The 24,008-nt window shown below is 44.0% G+C and overlaps 1 protein-coding gene across 1 annotated transcript in view; it reads right to left on the bottom strand.

Annotated features, from left to right (window-relative positions):
• Positions 1–16,866: 16,866 nt before the first annotated feature.
• ttc27 (tetratricopeptide repeat domain 27) overlaps positions 16,867–24,008 on the bottom strand; it is a 177,984-nt gene continuing 170,842 nt past the window's right edge. Inside the window, exon 20 of the mRNA XM_033025128.1 lies at positions 16,867–17,103. Coding sequence (XP_032881019.1) covers positions 16,978–17,103 — 126 coding nt within the window. The 3' untranslated portion in view covers positions 16,867–16,977. The remainder of the gene's footprint in view (positions 17,104–24,008) is intronic.

Below are 24,008 nucleotides of genomic sequence, written 5' to 3'. Positions count from 1 at the left end.
ATTGATCCAGATCGTGATTAGTCAGACTCCCCGTGACTTTTCAGTCTCCCTACCCTATCCTCATTTCTCCACCGAATTTTCCTTCATCCCCAATTTTTTTATAACATAGTTGCTTGTCAGAAAAAGAATTCCTCCGGGGTAATTTTGTTTTGCGCAATATCTTCCCCCTCTTTTTTTTTAAATTGTCACTTCATTTTGCGACCCAATCCTTTAATCCCCAATTTTTTCCTCTTTACTGTCTGTCCACCAACTGCAACAGTTTCCAACCTCTTTAACTCTATTTCTGCCTTATCATTCCCTCCTTGCCAGCATGGGTAAGGGAGTGAATATATGTTAGTAAGACAGGTGAAAATGCATTGTATACACAAACTTGTCCAAGCGGGGTGAGCCGAATCAATGGCACAGCCCTCTTGTTTCCATAGTTATTTTTATATATGAGAGGCGTCCCTCTGTAATGTTCATACCTCCCTCATGTTTGGCAGGACCGTTCTATTTGCTAGCATCTATTTACCTTAAGGAGGAGCCATCTTGGGGAACGGCTGCTAACCAGCAGCCGTCCGTTTAATTCATTTTTTTTTCAGTTTTTAGTTATTTTTGTTCTTCGTTTTTTCGGAGAAATGGACTTCTTATTGTGGGGAGAAGGAGGTAACCTTACTTCTAGGTCCCTACCTGGTCGGTGAGGCAGCTTTTTCTCCGGGCTGCCCAGTCAACCCATCCTCGTGGCCTACCAGCGGGCTTGGAGCGCCGTTTCCTGGTGGGGACCGCCCAGCACCTCGGCTTCAGTGGCGGCACAGCGCTGGAGCGCCATCGCGGAGCGGAGCGGGCGATGCCTTGCCTGGATCGACGCGCTGGAGCTCCGGTGAGCTGGACCGCCGAGAGCAACACCTCCGGGATGCGGGTCTGTGGAACGTAGCGGTCGGCGCCGACATTAACATTGGGAGCTCCAACTCGGTGCATCCTTGTCGGCTTTGGAAGCCGACAATCCCCTGCTAGGAAGCGGCCGTTCCAGGTGGCCCAGCCGCTGTGAGGACTCTCCCGACGCCGGGGCAAGACCACCCGGCTAGAACGGCCAGGAACATCGGGCCTCCGTTGAGGCAACAGCGGTGGCCTTAATAGGCCTAACTTTTGGGAGAACTGGGGTTGGGGACTGGACTTTTGTGCCTTCCCCCACAGTGGTAACCACTGTGGGGGGATGATTTTTTTGTGTGTAAGGTACTTTGTTAGTCTGTGTCCAAGATGGCTGTCGGAAGGGAGAGTGGACGCTGGCGCGCTTTAGCTGCCGCTGCTCTCTCTTCACATTGTGTTTTTTTTGATTTTGTGTCTTTGGAGCGATTTCTATCTTTAATTTGTGTATTGATGATGTCCTTATTATTTATTTTTCTCCGACTATATGTTTTTTTTCTCTTCTGTTTAATCTTTGTAAGGTGACCTTGAGATTTGAAATGCGCCCGGAAATAAAATTTATTATTATTATTATTATTATTACCTGCTGTCACTACGCATTTGGATGCATAGGCTGCTTATTTGGCTATTCTATCGGCAAACGCATTGCCTTTGGTTATAGGGTCCCCAGCACCAGTGTGTGCGGCACATTTAATAATGGCCAGCTGTTCTGGGAGCATCAATGCCTCAAGCAAGTTACGCACAGAAAGGGCATTCCCGTGCTCCCAATTCTGGGGAGCTTTGTAAGGTCGGAACTTCAATGTATAGGGATGTTACTGATGGAGCTGCCACAGGTAAGGATGCCATCGCTACTGGTGGGACGTAGGGAGATGGACCTCCCAAGATTATCAAACTCCTCATCTTCACTACCAAACAGGGTCGTCGTGCCAGACATGAAGTCTCCTCGGGAGGATTTATCAGCACTGGGTTTATTTTTACTAACCATCACCTGTTTCTCACCTCCTGCCTGTCTTTTAATTATTTTCTCTTGTCCCTCTGCCCACTGGCATTCTAGTTGCAATACTTTCCATCCTTTCCTAGTACTATCCTTGTTCCTTAACTCTATCCCTTTTTTACATGCAGTATCCATCCAACCGATCTCTACTCTCCTCATGCTTCTTCTCTGCTTCAGCTTTCCATGCTTTAATTCCTTTCTTCCATTTCTCTCCTGCCTTCCTTTCCCATATCAACATCTTTGCTTTTTTAATTGTCTCTACATGTGCCCCCTACCGGCCAGGCTTCATCCCCTAACCGTTTGGTCAACCTGTAACTTAACATTCTAAATTTCTTATTATACTTAGGATTCAAATAACAGATATGTTGGACGGGGTTTCCCCTTCACTGTTATCCAGAGCATTCCCCACAGATAGATAGAGAGAGAAAAAAAAAGAAAAAGCAGATTTCTCAATTCTTTAAAAAAACGCCGTTACAAATGTCTCAACTTGGCAGACTCCTTATCCCTTAAAAAACAGCGTCCCAAATATCTCAGCCAGGCAGACTCGTTAATCGAGACCCCATTTTCTCAACTTGGCAGACTTCTTAACTCTTTAAAAAAAACCCCCGCCGCTTATTTCTCAACCCGACAACTCCTCGGATGTTTCAACAAGCCAGGCGCACACCTCGTCTCCTGTATCTCAACCCGACAAACCACGGATGTCTCAACAAGGCCAACGAGCCCTTTGTAGAGAGCGAGAGAGAAAGAGAAAACAAAGAGAGATAGACAGAAAGAGAGAGAGAGAGAGAGAGAGAGGAAAATAGAGAGAGAAAAAGGGAGAAACTTCTCAATTCCTTTTTAAATCATACTATTTTACTTTGGAGTCACGTGAGTGATTCCGTGAAGATTTCAAAGCTCTGTGATTTCATTCCGTAGATACGAATCCAGGCGTCTCACTGCATCAGTTGACTCAGGATGAGTAAATAATAAACAATTCATTGAACCATGGCATTGATTTGAATATGTTAATGGTTTATTTAACAAAGAAAAACAATAGCGACCCCTCTCTCCTAGGGGGAAGCTATAAAACAGAACTTAAAATGGAATGGGCGAATACCCCCGGTTCTATAAGCGGTTTGTTGTAGAACCTCTGAAAAGTCAGTTCATTTGACCATCCTGTGGCTGCGAGGATATGGTCAAGAGGGACGTCCATTGCCCTCACTGCTGACGTTGATGCCGCCCTGGTGGAGTGAGATTTAAAATTGTCAGTGTCTATTCCTGCACAAACCAGAACCTGTTTCAGCCACCTTGAAATGGTCTGAACCGACACTTTCATATGCGGCTTTTTGTGGCTGATAAATAATGCTGATTCCGCCCCTCTGAGGCTCTTAGTGACCTTGATATAATATTGCAAGTGTGACACTACACACAATCGTAAATCCGTGGGGTATGCCGAAAATATAAACTTGAACTCTGATACCCCTGGTCTGCTCTGCTTAATTAGATCATAAATATAAAACGTAATATTATTTCCAGATGATACCATCCTGTCCAGCCGCAGTTTCTGCAACGTCTGGACCCGTTGCGCTGAGACCAGCGCCATGAGCATGACCACCTTAAGGGTGATTTTGGGCAATGACAGGGATGTGGCTGGAGCCCACTGGCGAAGCAGCGTGAGCGCTATGCTCACATCCCAGATTTCAGCGTACCTGGGCCTGGGGGGATTGGAATTCAAAATCCCTTTCATAAACCGGGATATTAAAGGGTGAGATCCAACAGACTGTTGTTCCGACCCCAGCCATAAATATGATGACAGGGCACTCCTGGCACTATTGATGGCAAATAAGATTAGCCAATCTATCACAAGATTCCGACTTGATTCCACCCATGTGATTAACATACACCACTGCCGTAGTGTTGTCAATCTGAAGCTGAACATGCAAGTGACGCATAGTAGTACAATAAGCCTTAAGCCCATAAAATGCTCCCAGCAGCTCTAAATAGTTAATCCCATGTGATTGAAGGATAAATGCCTCATGCATATTCCATCTGCCTCCACAGCTAGAGATGGTATCAGTAGCCCCCCAACCTAGGGCACTAACATCAGTCTGTAAGACAACTGAAGGTTCTTCAACCAAAATATTGCTAGAGCAACTTGAGATGTTCATAATCCATGAGTGCACTTCAGCAATGGCTTCAGCTGGTAATTGCATGGGACTGTCGAAATGACCTGCGTGCCTGAGTGCCTGCTCCTTTGCACGTTGTAAATTTTGGTAATGCAAGGGTCCAAACCGCACAGCTGGAAAGGCAGCCACTAAATTGCCAATCAAGCTGGCCACATGTCTAATTGAAGGTTGCTGCTCCACCATGAGCTTGTTACAGCCTTCAATTAAGTCTAATCTCTTGCCCCTGGGCAGAGTCACTGACATGTGATTTGAGTTAACAGTGAATCCCAAATAATCAATAACTCTAACTGGTATCAATTTGGATTTAACTGGATGAATGAGAAACCCCAATCTCTCAAACATGAGTTTAACAACTGAAACAGATAATTCAGCAGCTTCCCGAGTCGTTTCTATGATTAAGAAATCATCCAAATAAGCCATTACAATATGACCCTGAACCCGGAGTAGCCCCAGTACTGGTTTTAACAGCTTTGTATCTAGGGGCCGAGGTTAAACCATTAGGCAGTGCTTTAAATTGTCATAATTGTCTCATCCAGCTAAATTTCAAATATCTCCGATGATCCCTATGAACAGGTACTGAGTAATATGCATCTTTAAGATCTATACACGCCATATAACATCCTCTGGAAATCAGTTGTTTGGCAGTAACAAAAGTTTCCATTTTGAAATGTTTATACTGCACAAAGGGGTTAAGGCTCGTCAAGTCAAGGATCATTCGACATTCTCCATCCTTCTTTGACCTAGGAAAAATATTAGACACGAATTGGTGAGGTTGGTGAAACGCCTCAATCACCCCTTTTTTGTATAAATTTTCAATTTCAGCCTGTACCTCCAAATTCTCTTTTTGTGAGAAAATGAGTGTCCGACTTGGTGTATGCTGAGTGGGTGGACGCAGATTGGGAAGAAATTAAATTCGAAACCCTTGTATACTGTGCAGTATAAACAAATCTGATGTTATCCCATACCATTCCTTCAGAAACAGGTGTAATCTCCCCCCAACTTGTAGGTGATTCTCACTTAATATGTACCAACAAGAACCAGACCCACCTACCTCCATGGTTACCGGTGAAATGTTCTGCCCCCGGTTTCTGGTGGGGAAGGACATGTTCGCCCGTGCCCCTGTTGGAGCGCGCCAGCTGCGCGTATTTGTGAATGGCCGGCTTGGTCCTTGGACCCGGTTTCAGCAAACCGTCTGTAGGGGAACTGCCACCGAAGCGTTCTGCTGGTCATCGGTGCTTTAATGAGTCCGACCGTTCTTGCCTCGTCGTCGAACTCCTTGACTCTTTTAGCGAGATCTTCCCCGAACAGCAGATTTGGTGGCTGGATATTGCTGGGTTTGCACAGAGCCACGAGCCGTGTACATCAGACAGGTGCCCTCCATCCACCGACCTGGTGAATGCTGTTATGCCCGAGGTGAGCAGCTTCAGTACCCTCTGAAGTCTCATTTCTTGAGCTCTGATGCCCACGCCCATATGACCCCAGATGGCATGGTTCACCGCTGGTATTTTAAGTAGCACACAGTTAGCCGGGGTCTCATACTTTTTGGACGTTTAATCCATCGTAAGCTCTTGAAGCTGGTGTGAAGCCAGGTAGTTTATACTAGCGGCCAACTCTTCACCCAGCGGCTCTCCTGCGTCTGTTGGGATGGCAAATCTTGCTGCCAGGAATGGTACCTCTGGCTCGTGCCCTTCATCCCTTGGGGTATGCTCCTCAGCTACACCCACAGACTCGGTGTCAGAATCAAACTGACCCGGTATGCTCTCCTCCTCCAAGCGGGAGACATTAAGCAGCCCTGAACCAGGTGCTGCTGGCGCGGGCTCTCGAAGAGGCTGACACAACTCCTCCTGGTGGAGTGTATCTTGGTGAAGCATCCTCTCCATTAGGACGTTATCTAAAGACGTTATCCATTACTGGAGGGGAACCCTCCCGGCCCGACTCGTCCGAGTCAACGGGCCGTGCAAACTTTCTAGTGGCTTTCTGCCCCAATGGTGCAGCCATGGTGCTCTCAGACACCAAGTCTGCAGTCGCTGGTCGTACCACTAGCGACTCAGTAGGTGAACTAGGCGGCTGCCCGCTACCCGCACTCCCACGGTCTTCCATAACTCTCGCAGCGGCTCACCTTGACTTCACCCTCGACACTTTCTCCATACTCGAACTTGATCCTGAAAACAAGAATTACCAAACGCAGAAAACGACCTCCGACTAAGTTTTACACTTACCTGAGGGTTTTTAAAACTTACCGCTGGAGGAGTGATGCTCCTCCCAGCCGGTCGCTGTGCCATGCGTCAGACGTAATGACACGCATGCGGACTGGCGGGGTTCTTCTTAACGGAATCACTCACGTGACTCCGAAGTAAAATTTAAACACACCTGGCAAGATTTGAGAGTCCAAATCGCTGATAAAAATGGGATAATCTGAGATGATTCTGTTGTGCTGAACTGTTCTATATTTAGGAAAGAACTGCAGATGCTGGTTTAAATCGAAGGTAGACACAAAATTCTGGAGTAACTCAGCGGGACAGGCAGCATCTCTGGATAGATGTCGGGTCGAGACCCTTCTTCAGGCTGATGTCAGCCTGACATCAGTCTGAGGTAGGGTCTCGACCCGAAACGTCACCCATTCCTTCTCCACAGAGATGCTGCCTGTTCCGCTGAGTTACTCCAACATTTTGTGTCTACCTGTACTGTTCAATGTTTCATGGTAACACAGCCCAGTACCCTGTCCGTGAAATGGTGCTTTGTCATTAACGTTCTGTAAATCTTAAAACATTAACCTGGTTGTCCCTTTCAAACATACATTGACTGCCATGTTTCCCACATTGTGTCAGGGACCACACTTCAACCATTCCTCATTTGACAGACAGCACTATGTCCCGAGCTGAGAATTGAAGGGCAGGTGCTGCTGCTCCTGGCTGCTCTGTAATGATAAACACCCTGTGCGTTGCAGCAGATATACTAGCTGTCGCTGGAGGTCTACATGGGAGGTCTACACACCCTGCAGAATACTATGGTCAACCTGGGACTGGAGAATTTTTACCAAAATAGACTTTATTCAAGTAATAAATATATGCAATACATGTACCGTGCAAAAAAACTTCTTCCGACATTCTCCGAGGCTATACTGCACTTATATTCAATACCACAGATGAGGCCATATATCAGGTATGAAGCCCAAACACAGTCAGTGCTCTTTACTGGAGTAAAGTCTAAACCTATCACCTTAGGGTGACAAAGTGGCACAGAGGTAGAGTTGCCTTACAGTACCAGAAACCCGGTTCGATCCTTACTATGGGTGCTGTCTGTACGGAGCTTGTACGTTCTCTCTGTGACCTTGTGGGTTTTCTCCGGGTGCTCTGAATTCCTCTCACACTCCAAAGATGTACAGGTTTGTAAGTTAATTGGCTTCTGTAAATTGTCACTAGTGCATTCAAGCATCAAAGGGGTAGCACAGTAACAATGGGCTGAGTGGTTGCCTGAACTGGTACTGATTTTGCAGGGAAATGCAGCCAATACTGTGGAAGCGTTGGTAGCTCATTAAGTTCACGATTATTAAAGGCTTAGATGATTTGGAAGGACATGGGCCAAACATGGGCAAACGGGGCGAGCTTGTTGGTCAGCATGGACAAGATGGGCTGAAGGGCCTGTTTCCATGCTGTATGATTCCACGATTGCGCTGATACAGAAGCCCTGAATTTGGTGCCTGTGCTCCGAGTTTTAACAATGGCCTCCTCCACATCAAAGAATGCCTTTTTTTTAAATAGACATCAGCCAGTTAATCCAAAGGATGTGTTTTAGTTATGTAGTTAGTTGCAGTTTTGTGTGACAAAGCTTGTTCTGGCCCAATAGTCTGCTGCAGGGTCTTCCCATGGAGATCTAGACCTGCATTTGGCAGCAGTTTGACAAAGGGTGAACGTGGATGGCTAGTTCCCAGCAGGCAGCTCTTTCTCATATGAGGGTAAATGCCAAATCACACAATATTGAACATAGTAGATGGAACAGTCCAGCACAGGAACAGGCCTTTTGGCCCGCAATGTCCGTGCCAAACAGGAGGCCAAACTAAACTAACTTCCCCTTGCCTGCACGTAATCCACATCCCTCCATTCCCTGCATATCCATGTGCCTATCTAAAACCCTCTTAAACATGATTCTTGTATTTGCCTCCACCACCCCTGGCAGTGCATTCCAGGCCCACAGCACCCTCTGTAAAACAAAAACTTGCCCCGCACATCTCCTTTGAACTTTGCCCCTTACACCTTAAAACTCGGCCCTCTAGTCTTTGACATTTCCATCCTGGGAAAACGTTGTCTACTCTACCTACTCTCATAATTACAGTATATACTTTCATCAAGTCTAATGGATCTAACTGCTCTGCATTGTGAGCTATGTGTCCAAATTAATAACTTTAGTGAAAAGATCTTACCCTTGTTCTTCCTCTTGTTCCTTCCTGGCCCATTGTCCAGCTGGGTTTAGATATTGAGGAGCTGGTGGAAATTGAAGTGGAGTGTAGGAAGAAACTGAAGATGCTGCTTTAAACCGAAGAAAACCAACACAATAAGTTGGAGTAACTCAGCGGGTCAGGCAGCATCTCTGGAGAGAAGGAATAGGTGACATTTCGGGTTGTGACCCGAATTGAAGAGGATGTTGGTCTGGGCAATGGAGGCCTTGGTCAGTTGACAGGTTATCACAACAGGCATTCTAAGGATCACTGATAACTACTTTTATCTGTCTTTTGCGCACATTGCACAATATTTTTTTTAATTGCTTAGGTAAGTAATGTATTTGTTCAGGGTGGAATTATCAATGTATGAGCCAGAGGCATTTAGAAGATTGCGTGCAGTTCTGGCCGACCGTTTACAGGAATGATGTGGAGGCTTTGGAGAGGGTGCTGAAAATATTTACCAGAATGTTGGCTGCATTAGAGGGCATTAGGACGGACGATGACAGCAAGGTCAACATTTGTAACAAGATGGACATGAAAAGAAGAAGAAGAGCTATAACGAGAGGTTGGTCAAACTTGGATTGTTTTCTGCCAGATGAAGCTAGAGAAGTAGATACAATCACGACCTTTAAAAACCATTTGGGCAGATATACGGATAGGAACGGTTTAGTGGGTTGTGGGCCAAATCTAGGCAGGTTGGCTTAGATGCCAACTTGGTCGGCATCGACAAAGTGGGCCAAAGGGCCTGTCTCTGTGCTGCATAATGCATTGGCATCACTGGGACCAGCAATCCACTCCAGCGGTTAAAGCAGTAAGGGTTTTTCAAGACTTGAATTCCATGATCGAATAGCAGAGCAGACGTGATGGGCGGAATGGCCTATTCTGCTCCTATGTCTCACGGTTTCCAGAATATTTCCAAAACCTTCTCGGGAGGGCAAAAAGTTTTCATGGCATTCTGCAGCCCATTCAAATATTTGGAGAAGAGTTGATGTAGTCAGTGAAGGCTTCAGGTCTGTGCAGAGTGATGTAAAACATGCACACCTAGTGAACTGCCCGCCCCACCCAGCTCCAATAGATCGCTCAGGGCAGGGTCAGCCTGGTCCACACGAGACCCAAGCAGGAATGGAGCAGCACCAAGTCATCTTTAGAATTGACCACCGGTCCACCGAGCCTTCGTCGACCAGCGATCGATCATCTTGTACACTAGCACTATCCTACACACTAGGGACAATTTACAATTTTACCGAAGCCTATTAACCAACAAACCTGCATGTCTTTGGAGTGTGGGAGGAAACCGCAGCACCCAGAGAAAACCTGTGCGATCACAGGGGGAACGTGCAAACTCTACACAGACAGCGGCAGTAGTCAGGATTGAACCTGGGTGTCTGGCGCTGTGAGGCAACAACTCTACCACTGGGCCACCTGCGCTGTGCACAAATGATGCCCTGAGAACCAACAGCAACAAACCAGCAGCCATGAACCCTCCCCTCTCCCCTCTTTCCCACACAACCTGGAGGAACAACACCTCATATTCTGCTTGGGTAGCTTACACCCAACAGTATGAACATTGAATTTCTCACAGAGAGTGGTGAGTCTGTGGAATTCTCTGCCTCAGAGGGTGGTGGAGGCCGGTTCTCTGGATGCTTTCAAGAGAGAGCTAGATAGGGTTCTTAAAAATAGCAGTCAGGGGATATGGGGAGAAGACAGGAACTGAATGGGGGTGATCAGCCATGATCACATTGAATGGCGGTGCTGGCTCGAAGGGCCAAATGGCCTACTCCTGCACCTATTGTCTATTGAATTCTCCAATTTTAGGAAACTAACCTTCTTCCTCTTTGACGTCATACACCTTACTCTTCCATATCCCCTGACTCTTAGTCTGAAGAAGGGTCTTGACCTGAAACGTTACCCATTCCTTCTCTCCAGACATGCTGCCTGTCCTGCTGAGTTACTCCAACATTGTGTTTCTATCTTTGATGTTATGTTACTGTAGTACAAGATGTTGCTTAGGCCGCATTTGGAGTATTGTGTTCCGTTTTGGTCACCCTGTAATAGGAATGATAATATTAAGATGGAAATAATGCAGGGAATATTTGAGAAGTTCTCTGCCAGAACTTGAGAAACAGGGAGAGGTTGGGCAGACCAGGGCTTTTTTTCCTTGGAGCACAGGAGACTGAGGGATGATCTGATAGAGGCGTATAAAATCATGATTGGCATAGATCGTTTTTTATTACTCACAATTGGGAATCAAGAACCAGAGGACAAGTTTGAAGTGAGGAGGGAAGGATTTAATAGTAATTTGAGGGGCAACATCCTCACACAGGTGGGTACACCAAACAAGCAGGTAGACAAAGTAGTTGAAGCAGGTACTACAGATACGGTGACACAGCGGTAGAGTTGCTGCCTTACAGCACCAGAGACCTGGTTTGATCCTGACTACGGGGCTGTCTATATGCTGTTTGTCACCATGAGGGGTTTCTCCGGATGCTCCGGTTTCCTCCCACACTACAAAGACGTACAGGTTTGTAGGTTACTTTGTTTCTGTAAATTGTAAATTGTCCCTAGTGTGTAGGATATTGCCAGTGTATGGGGTGATCGCTGGTTGGGGCAGATTGGCGGGCCAAAGGGCCTATTTCCACGCTGTATCTCTAAAGTCTGAAGACCATGTAAAAGACACTTGGACAGGTATATGGATGGGAAATGTTTAGAGGGCTAGGTGGAATTCACGCAGGTAGAGCATCTCGGTTGGAATGGACGTTGGGCCAAAGGGCCTGTTTCCATGCTGCATGACACAACGTGACCATTAAGATATTTGTTTTAACATGGTAGCTTTCACAGCCTCGTCATGTAAGTAAATTGGTCAACGGTCACCCCCACTATTTTAGAGTGATAGATTCACGGAAACAGGCCCTTCGGCCCAACTCACCCAATATGCCCCAACTGCACTAGACCACCTGCCCATTTTTTACATCCAAACCTTGGCAAGCTTCTATCTGTATTTCAATGATTGAACTATTATTTTGCATCTACAGTATGTCCAGCCAAAATTCAAAGCCAATTATTTGAAATGGGGAGATAGGATAGGAACGATCTCCTGAACGTTAGCAGTGTCTGTGATCGCCAAGTGATCCTCTCAAAGCAGTATAAAGAGCTGGCCAGACTTCAGACTAAAGTCCCGTTAGAAGAGTTCCTCTGACAGGAACTTACTCCAGGACTGTATTGGACCATTAACCTATGTACTTACTGTATATATATATGGAAACGGCTGAACTGACCCTGACGCCTTCAAACTATGCCCTCTAGTCTTGGACATTTACCTCAGAAAAGTAGAAAATCCACAGTCCAGATCCCAGCATCTGTAGTCCTTTGTGTCTCAGGCTGAGTATGTTCTTAGCATGACCAGAATTTTACCTGTGACCACTTTCCATTTTCATTTCTTTAACTTAAACTAGAATGCTGTGTGGATTAGAGGGTTTCAGCTATGGAGAGAAATTGGATAGACTTAGCTTGTTTTCACTGAGACAGCATGGGTTGAGTCTGATTGATGGAAGTATATAAAATGATGAGTGGCATAGATGGGGGAGACAGTCAGAACCTTTTTCCCAGGGTGGAAATGTCCAACTCTAGAGGGCGTAGCTATAAGGTGAGAGGGGAAAGTTTAATGGAGGCACGTGGGGCAAGTTTTTCACGCAGGGTGTGGTGGGGGCCTGGATCACACTGCCAGGGATGGTGGTAGAGGCAGATACAATAGTGATGTTGCAGAGGCTTTTAGATAGGCATATGGTGCAGAGATTTACGAGGGTGTTGCCAGGACTTGAATACCTGTCTAAGCTACAGGGAGTGGCTGGGGAGGCTAACACATGGCAGGCTGGTCAGTAATGTTAGATCATGTGGGATCTGTGGCAAACTAGTTAATTGCAAAATTGGTTTGAAGGTAGGAGACAAAGTGTGGTGGCAGAACCTTGTTTTTCAGACTAGAGGCCTCTAACATGCGGCGTGCCACAGGGATAGGCTGGGTCCTTTTTGTCCCAGCAGCGTAGGAGGGGAGAGCTTATAGAGGTTCAGAAAAATCATGAGGAACATTGATAAAGTGAATAGAACGTCTTTTCCCCAGCGTATGGGAGGCTAGCATATGTTTGAGGTGAGAGAGAAAAGATTTAAAAGGGCCAGAGGTTCTGTTTACAAATAGCCTTTTCACAGAGGGGAGTGGGAAAATGAACCAGAGAAAGTTATGGAGGCAATTATGACATTTAGAAGCCACGTGGAAAGGTACATAGATAGGAATGTTTTGGAGGGATATGGCGGTGGTAGTAGCTCGTTGGGAAACTTGGTCAGAGGGGAAGAGTCGGGGCTGTTTCTGTGCTGTTTAGCTCCATGACTCGACTCACCATGGTAACGAACAGCAGCTCACCAACCTGCCACCAAAGACAAGGGCAGCAGGCATGCATCACCTGCTGAGTCCCCTCTGTTGTATACCATCCTGTCTTAGAAAAGAGTTCTTGGTCCTTCATTGCCATTTGGTCTACATCATGGAATTCACCAACCAACATTACAATAGACTATAAACAATAGGTGCAGGAGTAGGCCACACGGCCCTTCGAGCCAGCACCACCATTCAATGTGATCATCCACAATCATTTCCTGCCTTCTCCCCATATCCCGACTCCGCTACCATGGAGGTATTTTAATGTAAAGGACCAAAAGGAGGCTCACCACCACCTTTTCAAGGGCAACTGATGGGCTGCATGGTGGCACAGTGGTAGAGTTGCTGCCTTATAGTGCCAGGGACCTGGGTTCAATCCTGACTACGGGTGCTGTCTGCATGGAGTTTGTACGTTCTCCCTGTAATCTGAGTGGATTTTCCCCGCAATCTCGAGTTTCCTCCCACACTTCAAAGACGTACAGGTTTGTAGGTTAGTTGGCTTGGTAAAACGGTAAATTTGTTGTAGGATAGTGTAAATGTGCGGGGATCGCTGGTCGGTGCGGACTCGATGGGCAGAAGGGCTTGTTTCCGTGCTGTATCTCTAAACTACACTAAACTGGGGATGGGCAATAATACTGGTACAGTCCACTTCCAAAAGATTAGACCTGTGAATAACGGAGTGTGGTTTATTTATATGGTCTGTTTTTTTTAATCATTTGTTAGATTTTTACATGTTATAAAAATGTAACTTTATATTTCATAGGGTACACAAAAATGCTGGAGAAACTCAGCGGGTGCAGCAGCATCTATGGAGCGAAGGAAATAGGCGACGTTTCGGGCCGAAACCCTTCTTCAGACTGATGGGGGGTGGGGGGGAGAAGGAAGGAAAAAGGGAGGAGGAGGAGCCCGAGGGCGGGGGGATGGGAGGAGACAGCTCGAGGGTTAAGGAAGGGGAGGAGACAGCAAGGGCTAGCAAAACTGGGAGAATTCAACGTTCATGCCATCCGGACGCAAGCAACCCAGGCGGAATATGAGGTGCTGTTTCTCCAATTTCCGGTGTTGCTCACTCTGGCAATGGAGGAGACCCAGGACAGAGAGGTCGGATTGGGAATGGGAGGGGGAGTTGAAGTGCTGAGCCACCGGGAGTTCAGGTAGGTTATTGCGGACTGAGCGGAGGTGTTCGGCGAAACGATCGCCCAACCTCCACTTAGTCTCACCGATGTAAATCAGCTGACATCTAGAGCAGCGGATGCAGTAGATGAGGTTGGAGGAGATACAGGTGAACCTTTGTCGCACCTGGAACGACTGCTTGGGTCCTTGAATGGAGTCGAGGGGGGAGGTGAAGGGACAGGTGTTGCATTTCTTGCAGTTGCAACGGAAAGTGCCCGGGGAGGGGGTGGTACGGGAGGGAAGGGAAGAATTGACAAGGGAGTTGCGGAGGGAGCGGTCTTTGCGGAAGGCAGGCATAGGGGGAGATGGGAAGATGTGGCGAGTGGTGGGGTCACGTTGGAGGTGGCGGAAATGGCGGATGATTATTTGTTGTATTTGCCTGCTGGTGGGGTGAAAGGTGAGGACTAGGGGGACTCTGCCCTTTATATTTCATGTTGTTTTTGAACAAAAATTGTATCTATTTGTATTAAAACAGGTGTTTGATAATTGTATTTCAGTTTCATTCCAGTCTGCCTGCTGGAATTTTTGATTTCCATTAATAGCGAGCTGTTAAACTCTGCATAACTTGCAAAAACCCCAAGTCCCCAAACGATGTCTGGTCTTGATACTAAACTTGCACAACAAATGAAAAATCCAATCCCATGTCCTGCCAAACAACAAACTGCCTTTTGCTGAGGCATTGTTCTTTCTTTACAATATTTCATTTTGCTTTAGCCATAATTAGGATACAAACCGCAGTTAAGCTAAAGGGCTTAAAAGTAATAAATCCCAATGTTTGGATGGTATTTACCTCAAAATGAAAGAGATGAGAAGAAAGTTTAGTTCTGTCTTGTTTAGATACAGCACGGAAACAGGCCCTTCGGCCCCTCCGAGTTCTCACGGACCAGCAATTCCCACATATTAACACTGTCCTACACACACTAGGGACAATTTACACTTGTACCAAGCCAATTAACCTACAAACCTGTGTCTTTGGAGAGTGGGAGGAAACCAAAGATCTTGGAGAAAACCCACGCAGTCACAGGGAGAAAGTACTACATTTTGAAGACATTGACACTCATGATAAATTATTAAGAGTGTTACACTGAAGACGTACACAAAATGCTGGAGTACTCAGCGGGACGTTTTGGGCTGAGACTGAGTCTATAGAAGGGTCTCGACCCAAAACATCACCTATTCCTAATCAAGGATGCTGCCTGTCCCACTGAGCTACTCCAGCGTTTTGTGTCTATCTTCAGTGTAAACCAGCATCTGCAGTTCATTCCTACACATTATAATGTACAAAATGTTCCAACCAAGCTCCACAAAACTGTAATTAGATAAAGTCCAAGTGATGTATTCTGGTGATGCTCGGTAATGATTATCTTTTACCGAATAAGCATCTGAGACCTGCAGTTAACATCTCATCTGAAAAATGGTCCCTCCATCTTTATCACTTTCTCAAGTATCAATCTGGATTCTGGTGTCAAATCCTGGTGTGGCACAAACTTATAGAGCCTGAGACTTAAAAACAAAGACTTCTGACCGAGCCAAACCAGACGCCTATAATGTATTGTGACATTCCAAGTATGTGGCAGAGTTCACAAATCTTGTGAAGGGTTTGAGCTGAGTTTATTGTCACGTGTAGCGGGGTACAGTGAAAAGCTTGTGTTGCTGAGGGAGGGAGGTATATATAGAAATTACCTACAATTTGAGAATTCAATATTCATACCGCTGGGGTGTCAGCTACCCAAATTAAATATGAGGTGTTGTTCCTCCAGTTTGCCTGTTAGCAACCAGGAGATCCAGTAGGCATTGGTGGACCAAGCGTGTGTTCAGCATCCACGCTTTGTCTAGCTTTGTAAAGTAGCCCACTTCAGGAACACTGATGTGGTAGATGAGGTTGGAGGAGGTGCAAGTGAAACTCTGTCTCACCTGGAAGGACTTGGGGTCCTTGGACGGAGTCGAGGGGGGAGGTATAGGGACAGGTGTTACATCTCCTGCGGTTACCGGGGAAAGTACCTGGGGAGGGGGTTGTTTGAGTGGGAAGAGCTGAGTGAACCAGGGAGTTGTGGTGGAAACGGTGTCTATGGAAGACGGAAAGGGGTGGAGACTCCTTCCAGCGACCCCACCAGTCCTTCCAGGTGATACAGAGGTTGCTAACTCCCCTTCCCATTCCCACACCGTCTCAAGCCAATAATCGGCCTATTGATGGAACCATCTTGCCTGAGGTCATCTGTTGCCGGCCCTGATTTGGTCTAATGTTTTTCTCGCTTCCAACTAACCCCCCCCCCCCCCCCCTCCCCTGACCCCCCTGCCCCACAACATCAGTCTGAAGCATGGTGGTGACCTGAAACGTCATCTATCCCTGTTCTCCAGAGATGCTGCCTGACCTGCTGAGTTACTTTGTGTCTATCTTTGGAATAATATCAAACTGGTAAGGGAATTCGTATTTAAGAGCTTAATAAATCGGAATTAAAAATCTCATTCTGATAAAATAAAACTACTTAAGTATCAAAAATAATTGTATTTAGTTCACTGATGTCCTTCAGATAAATAAACCTACTAAATCTTCCAGAAGAATTTTGTGACTCAAGAGTCATAGTGATTTAGTTGACTTTTAACTGCCTTCTGATTTTGCCTAACAAACTGTTCATCTCAGGGCACTACAATCGGGAATCAACAATAACTGCTGTTGTAGCTAGGATGCCCACAGTTCCTGACCAAACGCATGGTTATAGCCTCAACCACATAGTTCCCGAAGAAAAAAAATATGGACAATATCAAATACATCTTTGAGCTGAAAATATGTAAAGGAAATATTTAATTTAATCAATACAATTGCAATGTCAATAAAGTTTCATAGAAAATGTTTCTCAGCGTTATTTTCTTGATGAAATTTGATTCAGTTCTTTCTTTTCTTCAGTTGGTCGCCGAGCTCTTCAAGCTGCAGAATCAAATTGTCCATTGTCTTCTTCTCATCAGCTACTTCACTCTGTATTTCACCCGAAGCAAAGTCAATATAAACTTGCTGTAAGGCAAGAAACAAAGAGGGGAAGAAAAACACAAGAAAGTTAAAGATTTTAGCGGTCACTCCTGTATATACAGTATATGTATCCACTGTTCCAGGTGTCAACTTCTCTATATCGGCGAGAACAAGCGCAGGCTCAGCGATCGTTTCGCTGAACACCTCCAATCAGTCTGTCTTAACCTACCTGATCTCCCGGTTGCTCAGCACTTTAACTCCCCCTCCCATTCCCAATCTGGCCTTTTGGTCCTGGGCTTCCTCCATTGTCAGAGTGAGGCCCAGTGCAAATTGGAGGAACAGCACCTCATATTTCACTTGGGCAGCTTACACCCCAGTGGTATGGACATTGACTTCTCTAACTTCAAATAGCCCTTGCTTTCCCTCTCTCTCCATCCCCTCCCCCTTCCCAGTTCTCGCACTAGTCTTGCTGTCTCTGCCTACATTCTATCTCTCCCGCCCCCTCCCCTGACATCAGTCTGAAGAAGGGTCTCGACCTGAAATGTCGCCCATTCCTTCTCTCCGGAGGTGCTGCCTCAGCCGCTGAGTTACCTCAGCATTTTGTGTCTACCTTCGATTTAAACCAGCATCTGCAGTTCAGCTGGTGTGTCAAACTCATTTAATCTCATTTGAGGTCACGGGCAAAATGCGACTTCATGCCCGCTCTGGTATCAGGGAAATCATCCCGCGGGCCGGAACAGACTCCTTCGCGGATCAGTTACGGCCCGAGGTCCACGAGTTTGACACCCCTGGTCTATAGGAAGCGTTTCAGTACAAAATGGCAATCTTCGCCATTTCAAACACCTGGTGTAGGTCGGAGCTGTGTAAATTCTGTTTAAGTTGTTTAACTCTGTAAATTGTCGAACAGCAGTGATGACCCTGATGAATTACCGGTATTATGCTTTGAAGATTCGGATGAGAGCAGTGAATTTTGGGGATTTGAAGATTAGAATGCTTTCCATTTTGTAATCTTTGTTCCGTGCACAATTAAATTTTTTTTTATTCCGACCGCTGTATTTTTTTTATTACAGTATATATTATCTGTGTTTTGCACTGAAATTGGCCGTGAATGGAAATGGCCGCCACCACCGCAAATGGAAATGGCCGCCACCACGGCGAATGGAAATGGCCGCCACCACAGCGAATGGAAATGGCCGCCACTACGGCGAATGGCAAATGGCCGCCACCACGGCGAATGGAAATGGCCGCCACCACGGTGAATGTCTTTTAAAAAATATTTTTCATAATTTTTAGCGACTCAAAATGGGTTGCGTCTTCGACGCAGGTGCTTCTTCATTGCTGGGAAATATGATATATATATATATATATCAGTTTGCAGCTTTTCCATTCAGTTGTTTAATCTATTTTTCATCCTCTCCGTAGAAATACTAGGATGAATTACAATGAGTAATTACTTTAAAAAAAAAAAATATTTTATTTTATTAGAAGTAAGTACAATCATATGGCACCAAAGTGCCTAATATATATTTTCATAATACATTTTATGTACAGCTTCTTCTTTTTTTTTGTTATATTAAAGAAAGATTAGAATAAGAAAAAGAAATTAGATAGTAAAGGATAGAAAAGCGTGAGATATATAGTGTAGCAATGTTACAAAATTTTGAGATTTAAAAAATCAAGTCTGCAATTTATCCCATCAGATAAAGCATAACAATAAGTTTAATTTGACACCAAATTCACTTTCATATCTCAAGTATTAAAAAAGTTATGGCCATTTTCATACTCGAAAATTAGCATCTTGTTCCCTATTGATTTTCTATGGACACTACAAAAAAGCTGTGATCTTGGATAGTGAAAAGCCCGTAACTTTCTTAAGAATTAAGAGAACTGAATGAAAATTTCAGTTATCATAGATTGAAGCATTCTGAAAAAATATAAAACAATCTTACTTGGATGACCTGAAATTAAAGCATATAATTAGCTAGTTACCTAATTGTAGCTAATTACAAAATTGACCGTTGTGACAGAAATAGTAATAAACAACCAGACTGCCTTGAAAATTCAAAAATCTGATATTCTCAAGATCAGAACTTTAATATTATTGTATAATATGCTGTAAGTCCGTTATGGATAGGTAAATAAATTACAATTTCTAGCAAAAGACCAAGTCTTTATGGAGAAGATCAGCTGCTAGCTGGTACATTGGCATATCATAATCAGTAGCATCATCATACTCCTCAGACTGCAACCAATAAGCAACTTTGTACACGTTGTTTTTCCTCAACTTTTCAATTTTGGCATTGTAAACTACAAGTTTTTGATCTTCAAACCACGCATGACATGCCTTTCTGCCAACTACTTTCCCACTAATAATGTCGTGTAGATCATCACATTTGGAATAGTCCAAATTCGGATAATCTCTGCGAATGCTGTTTAAATCAGTCTCTTTCAACTTTTTCCCTAGTTCTTTCCTCTCTTTCGTATCTCGAGCATGCTCCTTGCCTTTCTGTCGCTTGATGATTTCTGCTCTCAATTCCTTCTGTTTTTTCTTCCGTCTGTTCCTCTGCACTCTCCCCCATGTCACTGCCTTACAGAGCACCTCCTCCCTACGATGCTCCTCGAGATTATCAAGGAAGTTGACGGTTTTATTCTTGCAGGCCCGCATCCTACATGACAAATAACACATGGTGGCATTGGGAGATTTCTGTTTCGATGAACTAAACATCCCCATTATCTCCTCCGCATCAATGTTGTGTGACCTTGCTGATGCAGTCTCCTCCTTCAGTTGCTCAGTAACATCAAGTTCAAAGTATTTACTATACTGCCTCTCCAACACAGTGATGACAGCTTGAAGACAGCTCCTCATCTTTGAACTGAACTGTGGATGTACTGGTAGCACCTGAAGTTTTGTCAATGTGGCATCAAGATGTACCTCCTCACCGAAGAAATCTTCCCTTGCCAATATCAATTTCTCTGGATCTTCTGTGGTTTCCTTTAGAGCAGCAATCACCCCTTTAACCACTTTGATGCCATCAACATGGTTGATCTGATTCTGGCTTGAAGTGTAGAAGCGCTTCATCCAAGGCCCAGTCAGATATTTGCCAAGAAAGCCCAATATCTGAAGTTCTACTTTTGCTTCAGCCTGGGTGAAGTCATGGAGGATGGCGCTTTTCAACCCCCCACAGGATATTCCACTATTCAGCAGTGCAACAAAGTCATCATAATATTCTATTAGCTTGCCACTAATGTGAAACAGTATGTGCAATCTGTTGCCACGATACCGTGGGAGGACACCTCGGGGGATGTTCCTGTCATCTAAAAATGCGACAAATCCTTTTGGGTCCCCTTTTCCGTTTTTATAACGAAGCTTGCTCATCTGCAGAATGGCATTTACTGCTAGACAGTCTTTCCCAAACAAGAATTGTCCTCCAGATTGTTTCTGCATTTTTAGGGCTGAGCGAACTGATGTAGCAATGGAGTCAAGAGGATGCAAGTGGCAGTAGAGCTCGTTCAAATATTTACCCCACTCACTACTCACAATTGTAATAGCAGCATGATTTGCTGCACACCGGTAACTCATTGTGTTTGAAATGTTGGCGATTATATTTTGTCTGGTTTCTTGATAATTTGCTTGCTGATTGAAATAAGTGTAGGTTTTACATAAATTGTCAATTGTTTCACAAATATGTTGTGCATAGTCGTCAGCAGTCCCACCAGCCAATTCCTCGACTGCTGCAGAGAGACATTTGTTTGTGGTGGTGAAATGAACGCTGTTAATGTGGATCTCTTCCTGGGTGGTTGCGTCAAAACCCACAGTCAAACCCTTTGTTGCAAGGAGCATCTCTGCTGTTTGCAACTCAGCAATAGCCCCCAATTCTCGGGCCATAACTTCAACTGCACTGCGTTGTGGAACATGATCCAGATGAAGTCCACTCCGCTTGTAGAACTGGCTTATCAGGATTGGAATGTTTGCTGTGGGAGTTTTGTTTACAATACAGTCAAACACATGCATCCTTATTGTTGAGGAGTAAGTTTTCTTGCCCACCTTTGCCTTGACAATACTGGCAGCCTGCAGAGTTTCGATTGTTTCTTTGAGGACAAGAATGTCAAATTCGAGGCGTCTCACATCCTCTTCCCTGTCCTTTAAATTTTCTTGACATTTTCTGAACTGTTGAATTGAAACAATTTTCCTCTTTTTCTTACTGCCACGAAACATCAGCAATTGTCTGTGTACTTTTTTAAGTTTCAAAAACTCTGCCTTGGTGTTAGAGAGCTCTCGTGCCAAAGTGTTATCATGTAATTTGGTTTTGAGTTCCTGAATCTTTCTGTCCTTTAAATCTATTTGCTTTTGCTTTCTCTTTAAGGCTTGATTAACTACACGTTTGGGAGTTTTCAACCGTGCCCTAAGTTCACTGATCTTTGTGTGATACTTTGTTGAAAGAGCAGCCCTGGATTCGGACACAAAATGTAGTCTTTTCTTCAATTTCTGTTTCCCTGGTGAAAGACTTAGAAATTCTCTGCTACATCTTGTTGAAACACCAGATGTCGATAGCATTGGTTCAGGTGAGGCAGTAGCTGTTGTTGGCGTTGCTAGATTCAGTGGAGGATGCAGACTATGACTGTCATCGCCCATGTCCTCGGTCTCTTGAAATATGGGCACTTGGCTTTCAGCTGATGTCAAGAATTCAGGATCTTGAGCACCAGGCAGTGGAATGTCACCTAAAGAAATGTGTTGACTGCCTTTTTGAAGTTTAAAAGTTTCATCACAAATTTCCATAAATGCTCCAAATTCCTTGGGATTGGTGAGTTTTTTAAACTTAAGCAAAGTCCGTTTAACGAGAGCCTGCACTCTTAACTTAACAGTAGCACATGAATAGCCTTCTGCATCCGACAAAGAGAAATGTGAACTCAGCGATTTCTCTGTTTCAGGCAGACTTTTTCCAAATGAGGTAAACAAGTACAAGATGTGTCCATTTTTAAGATCCCTCAGAGACTCGGGCATGACAGAGAAATTCACCTCAAGTTGAACTCTAGCTATGCCTGGCTGGGCTTTTGGATTGACAACTTTACATTTCTTCTTTGGAGACATCTGTTTACAATGTAAATTAAAAAAAACACTGAACAGCATTAACAGAAACAAGTTATTATTTGCAGTTTTAGAAAAAAAGGTAGAAATTATAAAGTTAAACGCTAAAACAAATAGTAAATACTCAAAAAGAAAATCATGTTTAATCAAAATTCAATTACTAGATCTAAACATCTATCCATTTCTTAAGGAAAGATTAACATTTTTAAATAGCCTAAGCGTCCAAAGAATATTCACAAATAATTCACAATATAACATGATTTTTAAATCTCATTTACATTAATTTATAGGCCAAATGGAAGGAATTTAGTGTTCAATTGCTGTAAATAAATGCCCATTTAAATCAGCTTTCCAGTGGGTCCCTGTGGAACGCGCTGGTTTAGAACGTTCACATTGCGGTAGATTTGTGCCTCAAATGCCGAGAAAAATACTGCGCGATATAATTTGCCCAAATTGAGCTACTCGCAATATTAAATTTTGTATAAAAGGATCTTTAGAAGCCCTTTTGAATGTAAAAATATACAACCTACCTTCTGCTATTTTCTTTATGAGACTCTGCGGTTGCTGACGGTCGCGGGTTTAAAGATTGATTTTTAAACTACTATAACTATTATTCAAGGCCTTTAAACCTAATAATAGCTTTTGCGACGAGGTCTTCCAGCGATTTTTCGTTAATAATTAACTAGGCTGAACATTTTCGATTGGAACAGCTTAGAGAAAATCGCGTTTTAAACCCGCCCCCTCTAAACGGCGCCAAAATCGCGCACACCCTCAGCGGCAGATCTTCAAAGACGCTTCAGGTACGCTTTGCAACATACCTATATAGTGTGTGAAGAAAAAGAAGTAAGACGAATGAGTGAAGAAAGTTGAGAAAAAGAAAATAGAAAAGAGAGAATAAGACATAAAAAAAAAAAAAAGGAGATCATTGTTTATAATCTTGACCAACCCTCGTCCAGTCCTGAAACAGTTAGTTTTTACAATTGTGTTGCACCATATGATTCCAAAAAGACGACAAATGGAGACCAACTCGTTATGAATTGGTCTGATTTATCCATTAGGAGGAATCGCATTTCCTCAAGATGTGCGGTGTCCAACATACTTGCAATCCACATTTTAAGCTTTGGTATTGATGTATTTTTCCAAAATTTAAGTATTAATTTTTTTGCTATTATTAAACCATAGTTAAAAAATAAATTTTGAGATGTGCTCAATTTATTCCCATCTTCTATTACTCCAAATATAATCATTTCAGTATTAGGTTCCATTCTTGTCTTGAATAATTTTGTAAATATTTAGAAAATATCACTCCAAAATCTATAAAGTTTTATGCAGGAAACTAAGGAGTGTGTTATAGTTGCGTTTTGGGATAGACATTTATCACAAATGGGATAAATTTGGATATTTGGATAAAATTTGTTCAATCTTGTTTTTGAATAATATAATCTATGTAAAATTTTAAATTGAATTAGATTATGTTTTACATTAATCGAACATTTGTGAATATATATCAAATATATATCAAATATATTTAACTTGAACTAAAAACATGGCAGTGTGGCACAATTTGCCATTTTAATAAATGTCAGTAAGATCACGATCCTGCATTGTGAGGTTTACAAAACTATGTTTTCCCGCTCTCCATTTCAAGGGACACTGTTTCAGTTTCAGGATGTACGTTCTGAATATTGCAAGATTGTGAAGAATGCTTTTTATGAGACACAGGTACAATACCAGCAACACACTTCCAATGGCTGGAGATTGCTGTTTCTTTGAGGATGCCGACCACAGTGATACGAGTGCGAAGGAAGATTATTTGTCAGGCTGGTATTAATAGCATGAATGAGGTTCCCTGTGGTAACCGTAG

Source organism: Amblyraja radiata, chromosome 8 (assembly GCF_010909765.2).
Source record: "Amblyraja radiata isolate CabotCenter1 chromosome 8, sAmbRad1.1.pri, whole genome shotgun sequence".
NCBI lineage: Eukaryota > Metazoa > Chordata > Chondrichthyes > Rajiformes > Rajidae > Amblyraja > Amblyraja radiata.
Note: the sequence above shows the minus strand (reverse complement) of the source record. Positions and strands in the feature narration are given on the sequence as shown.